Raw genomic sequence first — 6,955 nt, forward strand, 5'->3', positions numbered from 1 at the left:
CCCTGCTTTCTGAGCCCCAGGAGGTGCCAATCCTCCAGCCCCAGAACCCACTTTGGAAAGCTCTTGCGGCAAAGGCAGGCCTAGGAGGAATGCGCTTCAGCCAGCCCCAGCTGTTCCAGGCTGTGCATGGTCCCTTGCAGCAGCTGCCGCCGCCGCATTGCAAGCCTTTTACCTCCACCAATTGCGAAATTGCAGCTCTGCAAAGTGTCTCAGCCTTCTCCCGCAAACTGCAACCAGTTTGATCTCGGCTGCTCCGGAGCAGCCGGAAGTTGGGCGACTGGCCCCAGGTTTATAGGCCCGCTTTGCAGCTGCAGCAGCTGCCACAGCCTTGTTTGCCGAGCCTTCCTGTGTGCCACGTATACCAGAGCCACCAAGTGAGAGTGGGCTGCCTGTGGCGTGGAGAAAATGGATAGGGGGAAGTTTCTCCCCCTCTTTGCTAATGCTCAGAAGTCCAGTGAAGCTGGGAAATTCAGGACAGATGGAGGAAAGTATTTCTTTGCACAGCACAGAGAAACTGTGGAACTCCCTGCCACAGGAGGCGGTGATGGCCACCAACTCCAGGGCAGGAGCCTGTAGGAAGGGAAGGGCAGGATCTCAGGCAGCAGCTTATCAGGCCTGGTGAATGAATGTTTGATGAAGAGGAGCTCATTGTTTCTCCTCTCGCTTCCTGCAGGAGTGGGATCATCAAGCTCAACATCTATTTCCAAGAGTACAACTACCGAACCATTGTGGAGACAGCAGGGACAACTGTAAGTGGGCTGGGTCCAGATCCCCTTGCTCAGCCTATTCTATGAAGCACAGGGTGGGGGGTTGTATAATAGTAATGCGGGGTGTGTTTTAAGCCCCACCCTCTACACTGGAAATGCATTTCCCTTCTCTCAGGTGCCTCCTGGTTTGGCTTTTGTTTCTGAGTTGTCACAGAAACTGTCTCAGGGATGCTATTATTTCACATGTTGCAAAGGGTGAGTTGTGGCCTCTGGGAAAATACTGATTTGGTGTTAAAGAATGGGAGCCGTCTGTGAACAGGAGAGCTCTCCAGGACTATGATGAGATGGGAAAGACCTCAGAGCTCATTCCAACTTTGGAATAAAGACAAGCTTAAACTGTTCACTCTTCAGCTTTTGAATCTCCAGCACTTCCCCCAATAGTTTATTTAAAAGCTGAAGTCTTGTTAGCTTCCCCTCTGAAATTGGTTGTGTCCTTGGCTGGGAATACAGTGGTACCTTGGGTTACATATGCTTCAGGTTACATATGCTTCAGGTTACAGACTCCGCTAACCCAGAAATATTACCCCGGGTTAAGAACTTTGCTTCAGGATGACAGCAGAAATCGTGCTCCAGCAGCGCAGCAGCAGCGGGAGGCCCCATTAGCTAAAGTGGTGCTTCAGGTTAAGAACAGTTTCAAGTTAAGAATGGACCTCCGGAATGAATTAAGTACATAACCCGAGGTACCACGGTACTCCAATACAGTCGTACTTTGGTTGTCGAACGGAATCCATTCTGGAAGTCCGTTCAACTTCTGAAAATGTCCGACAACCAAGGCGTGGCTTCCGATTGGCTGCAGGAGCTTTCTGCACGCAACTGGAAGCCACAAAAGCCGCGTTGGAAGTTCGGCTTCCAAAAAACATTCACAAACCAGAACACTCACTTCCGGGTTTGTGGCGTTCAGGAGCCAAAACAGTTGACTCACAAGGCATTCGGGATCCAAGGCATGATTGTAAAATTGAAAAGGACATAAATAAGGGTTTTTGTGATTAAAGTCCAGTGAGGAAAACTTGGATACAAAGCCTATTCCATCCTCTGGACTTGTTCCACTGGAAGGCCATCCTCAAAGCCAACAGTTTCCCCCCTGGGGTCAGGACCCCCCTTACCTCCCCCTGCTCCAAACACCTTCTCAACCTGTGATTCTTCCCATTGCAGGTTGTCTGGCTTCTCTCAAGCCTGGGTGGCCAGTTTGGCTTCTGGATGGGAGGCTCTGTGCTGTGCATCATTGAGTTTGGAGAGATCCTCATCGACTTTGTCTGGATCACTATCCTGAAGCTGATTGGCTGGTTCAAGGGGCTGAGGAGAAAGCGCAGCCAGCCCCCGAAGCAGGACGCTCTTCCCACCGTGTCTGAGAGGGTGGAGGCTCACACCAACCTGGGCTTCCAAGGGGAGGAGGAGGGGGAGGAGGGAGCCAGTGACAATCCTGGAGATGACGACTTGGCCGCAGATGGCGAGGCTGGGTCTGAACCAGGAACGCCACCTCCCCAGTACGACTCCCTCCGCGTGTCGGCCATGGATGTCATGGAGATGGATAGCGATGGGGAAGCAGATCCGTCTAAAGCTTAATACCCAGCTGATGTGGAAGGGGAGCCAAGAAACCCCCTCTGTCCTCCAAGGGAGCTTCATAGAATTGCAGAATGGAAGGGACCTCAAGGGTCTTCTAGTCTGTGCAGGAATGCCCACCTAGACCGCCTGCTCCTTCTCAATGGGACATTGAGGGATTCAAGAGTGGCTGCTAATGCAAAGCCCTTTCTCCTTGGGCTCTTGGTTCAGCTTTTGTCCCGATTGGATTGCACAGAGGTCAGGGCATGCCCAGTCTGCTTTGAGTGTCTGTTCCGCTTTGTTTACAGCAAATGTGCATTCATTCTGATTCACTTGCATAATCAATAGGTCATCATCGGTACATTTCTCTGTCACTATCCTAACTGCCCAAAGTCTGTCTGTAGTGGTGGTGGTCCTTCCCCCCCCCCCAGTGGATTCGTTGGGTTAGAGTGGCAGAGCACTTTTAAGCACACAAACATAGATGTTCCAGTCTGTGCTGGACTCCCCCCTGCAAAACACTGATCAGTTGGAGGTCTCCCATTTTGCTCAACTGCTTAGTTGGAGCATCATATCTGGCTGGAGGAATGTGCATGGCTGCAGCTTCTGTGGAACCCTTTAGTGCCAGGCAGAGCCTGAGTTGTAAAAATGGGGGCTATATTGCAAAGCTCCATCCAGACACCTCAGTTAACCCAGCCAGGGCTGACGTTTCAGTGATGCTGGAACCCTTTTGCTGCCTGCCTGAGCTGGCTGGCCATGCACCTGACTCTGCTGTGCAAACTGCTGCCCTCAAACTTTGGGGTTTTGAAGATGGTGACGCTGCAAGGAGGGGAGGGAGTTTTTGTTTGGAGGGAGAGGGTAAGAGTCCTTTGCAGAATACCAACTCACCTGTGGTGGAAAACATTTTATGAGTTGGACTTTTTGTGGGTGGGGTTTATTTTAGATGAAGAGAAGCTGAAGAGGAGTCCACCATCAACCTGTGCTTGTTACGAGAGCAATACAAGCAACCTCCCATTTCCTACAGCTCAGGCCTTTCTGTGGGCTAACAATAAACGAGACAGAAAGAGCAACTGCCTTGCCTGCTTCCTCAAACCTCCTCCTCTTCCCGCCCTCTCCTCTACTTGATGTGAATTGGAGCATAGGCTAACGTGCTCTAGGAAAAGAGGAACATGACACACCAATAAAGATGCTGCTTCCTTTTCGATCTCTTTGGCAGAATGCGCCCAGTTTTGGTTGACAACCAGGTGGCCTCTTCCTCTTGGCAGACACTCTACCTGCACATGGGAGCCTCTGTGATGCACCAGCCTCCAGCGAGGAAGGTGGCATGATAATCAAGGGCTTATGCCTTGTGCCAGCCACACACACTGACACACATGCACATGTTTAGTATAAAATGGATGAAGGTCTGTGCAACTGGCCTCTTTCTGGCCTAGTGCCAATTAGCAGAAGAGCTGGGACAAGGCGAGAACCAGAGCTAGAAAAGGTAGATGAGCGTCACATCACGCAATGCTCCGCTGGGCTGATTGCCTCCTAAAGGGAGCTCAGCAATACAAGGGGGCAAAAGGGGAGTAAATAGCCCCCTGGTGGGCATATATAGATACTGCTCTCTGGCCACCTGACTCCTGCTTTCCTGAACTGCACTCCCCTAAACTTACCTGGGAGATGGAGGAGGAGGAAGTGGTAGGAGGGGTTCAAAGAATCAGGCCAAGTGCCTGAAATGCTCCACAGCCCTCTGCCTACCACGGACAGCGCCTGCCTCTCCTGACATGGCTATTGACACCTTGCATTAGACAGATTCCAGGCCCCAAAAGTCACCTAAACTGGGAAGGGAAGGGAAGGAAGAGCTGCTTTTGGGCAACAAAATATCTGGGACTGGGCTGTGCAGAGATGATGGGAAGGTGATAGCCTCAGGGTGTTGGGGGAGAGAGACCTTCCTTCAGCCAAGCAACCAACCAAGGCTCCAGCTCCTTCCTCCCACCCCCACTGACCATACCGGAGGACAGAAAAGAGCCCCCAAGCGGACTTGCCTTTTGCAGCAGGCCTAGAGTTGCCTTGTGCAGGAGGAGCTTTGCTGGCTCTTCCCACCCCCACCCCCCCACCCCAGCACTGATGTCGCAAGTCACACCCCTGTCCTGGGTGAATCGAGAGCTGAGCCACGAACAAGCCCATAAAAATGGGCAGGATGGCAGCGAGGGCAAAGTGATCCCAGGAACTAGGAGAGGCAGCCTGCTCCAGACAGCTGGATCCGGTCTGTGCAGGCCACCGCCTGGCTCAGGCTGTCCGTCAGAAAGGGGCCAGCCTGATGGACCAGCCCAGGAGGAGGAATGTTCACAGCCAGCCCATCCCACCTGGTTGCCAGAGCACATGGCAAGGCTGCCCTCAAGAGAGGATGCTGTGCCAGGCAAGCAAGGACTAAGCCTCACAATCATTGGCTCTCCTAAGCCAGGCTCCTCCCCATTTCCCAGCCTGTTTTCTCAAGTTGCAGAAAACGGCACCCAAACGCCACGTGCACAAAACTGACACCTACCGCAAGGTGGGCTAGGGGGAGGAGAGGGTGCAGTCCAAGCCTCATGTTGCTCTCCTGCCTGCTCCACTCATGCTGTGCCCTGAGCCTGGAGAACACCCCTCACCCCCTACACTGCCAGGTTTTTATTTTTTTGTTACAGAGCCAGAAAGAGGGCCCTTGAAACAGGCAAGCCCCATCAGCTCACCTGCTTGCATAACCCACCTGACCAGGCCAGAGTTAACCCCAGACTTGGAGGGGAAGGAACATTTTAGGTGCAAGCTTCACTAGGCTGCACCAATTACAAGCAGATGCAAGTTTTGAATTTGACAAGAGCTCTGGTGGCTAAAGAATTATGTGTGAAATGCAAAAGCCTGTCTGGCTCCTAGAAAAGTCGAGTAAAGAAACTGTGTTGCTTTCTCTTCTTGCTGGTTCTTGTGAGTTCAGGGGTTTTGCTGGTTGGAAGGTCACTTAGTCCTCATTAAGGATTTCCATTAGATCAGGCAAAAAGCTCCCATTTGGTGAAGTACCTGCTTTTTGCAGTGATCAGCCAGATGCCCCAACCAGAAGTCCCAAAGCTAGAGATGAAAGCAAAAGCCTTCTCTCAATCTGCTGCCTCTCATGGGGAAGGGAGTATCAAGCCATTGTAACTGGTAGCTTTCGGCCATAGACAAGGATGGCTACCGACTTGGGTGGCTTTACACGGGAATGAAACAAATTCATGGAGTTGAGTGCTATCGGAACGCCTACTAGTCATGATGCCTACATATTGCTTTGTGGGTCGCAAGAATCATTGCCTCTGAATACCAGTGGCTGGAAAGCCCAGGTAGAGAGAGTGTCATGGGTCAGGAGTCAGCTTCACCTGTTGAACAGCAGCCTGAAGGGGGTGAAGGCAAAGTGACTCCACCTGCACCTGATCAGCCTTCAGGGTCACAGAGCAGAAGGCACCAATGAGAACCAGCTGGCTCTGGGCTTCTTAAACAGAGCTCTCAGCAGCAGTCAGGTTCAGAAACAATGCCTATGGTTCCTGGCCCTGCCTTGCTACTTCCTGCTCTCCATCTTGACCCTTGGGCTCTGTGATCGTCTGGATTCCCTGACCTTTGAACTGTCTGACTTCATATGTGTATTCTGCTCTCTGGCAAGTGTTCCTCATAGACTCCTAGCCCTTGCTTGCTCGGCAACGAGACTTCGATGGGGCTACGACAGAGAGTCCCTGTTGCGCTCAGGTCCAGCTTGGTGGCTTCTTCCCATTGGGGCATCTGGCAGAAACAGGACTACGGCAGGCCCTCTTTTTTATCTGATCTAGCTGAAGCCAGACTCTCCTGATGTTCTCAGCCATCCTGGCTGTCCTATGTTCAGTTGAGGCAAGAACAAATTAGGGCTTTTTAGAACCGGTGACTGGATTTTCCCAGGAAGGAACAAGAGCATCGCATCCAAATTCCAAGAAAGGAGCCTGGGCCTCTCACAAGGCAGGCAGCGTTAATCTCATTACAGCAACCCACAGAACTGGTTCCCTGGCCTAGCAGGCGCACCACAGACAGGTCCCTTCAGGAGGAGCCTCTACCTGCTGCATGAGGACACCCTTGAACAAGAGGTGCTTGATGCCTGGCAGGTATCGTGCCCCATCATGCCAGAGCCGGCACAGATTAGCAGGCCTGTCCCTTCTGCAGCACAAGACAGGAGCAGTGCCCCAGCCATGCCTGGGTATTAAGAAATGCGATTATGGAGCAGGCACTGCTTGAAGGGATTAGAGGGGGCAGTCTGATGCCAGTTGCTCCCTTGCCCAATTTTAATCCAGCCCCATTTATGGTCTGCCACACCTCTCGGCCTTACCCCTAGCCAGCCCAGCACACCTTTGGCTGGCTGCCAGCAATGGCATAGCATGGGGGAGCCACAGGGGCAGTTGCCCCCGGAGCAAAATTGTTAGGGGCACAAAATTTCAACACCCAGTGCTGCCTCAATACAGCTGCGCACTTCCATTGCTGGGATCCACTGAAAACAGCTTCTCCTTGCGAACCAGGAAGTGACCTCTCCAGATAATGGAACAACTCATCTTATTTCTATGGCTGTGATCTCATGGGTGATGCGGAAGCCGTTAAGACACTTGAATGTGCATGCGTACTCCGTCCGTTTCTCTCCAACCCCACCA

The 6,955-nt window shown here is 52.3% G+C and overlaps 1 protein-coding gene across 1 annotated transcript in view; it reads left to right on the forward strand.

The window, feature by feature from the left end:
- SCNN1B (sodium channel epithelial 1 subunit beta) overlaps positions 1 to 3,507 on the forward strand; it is a 39,095-nt gene extending 35,588 nt beyond the window's left edge. The window contains exons 14-15 of the mRNA XM_079952771.1: positions 674 to 749; positions 1,920 to 3,507. Of these exons, the coding sequence (XP_079808897.1) occupies positions 674 to 749; positions 1,920 to 2,330 (487 nt within the window). The 3' untranslated portion in view covers positions 2,331 to 3,507. The remainder of the gene's footprint in view (positions 1 to 673; positions 750 to 1,919) is intronic.
- Positions 3,508 to 6,955: the final 3,448 nt, after the last annotated feature.

This window comes from Podarcis cretensis, assembly GCF_951804945.1.
Source record: "Podarcis cretensis genome assembly, chromosome: 14".
Lineage (NCBI taxonomy): Eukaryota > Metazoa > Chordata > Lepidosauria > Squamata > Lacertidae > Podarcis > Podarcis cretensis.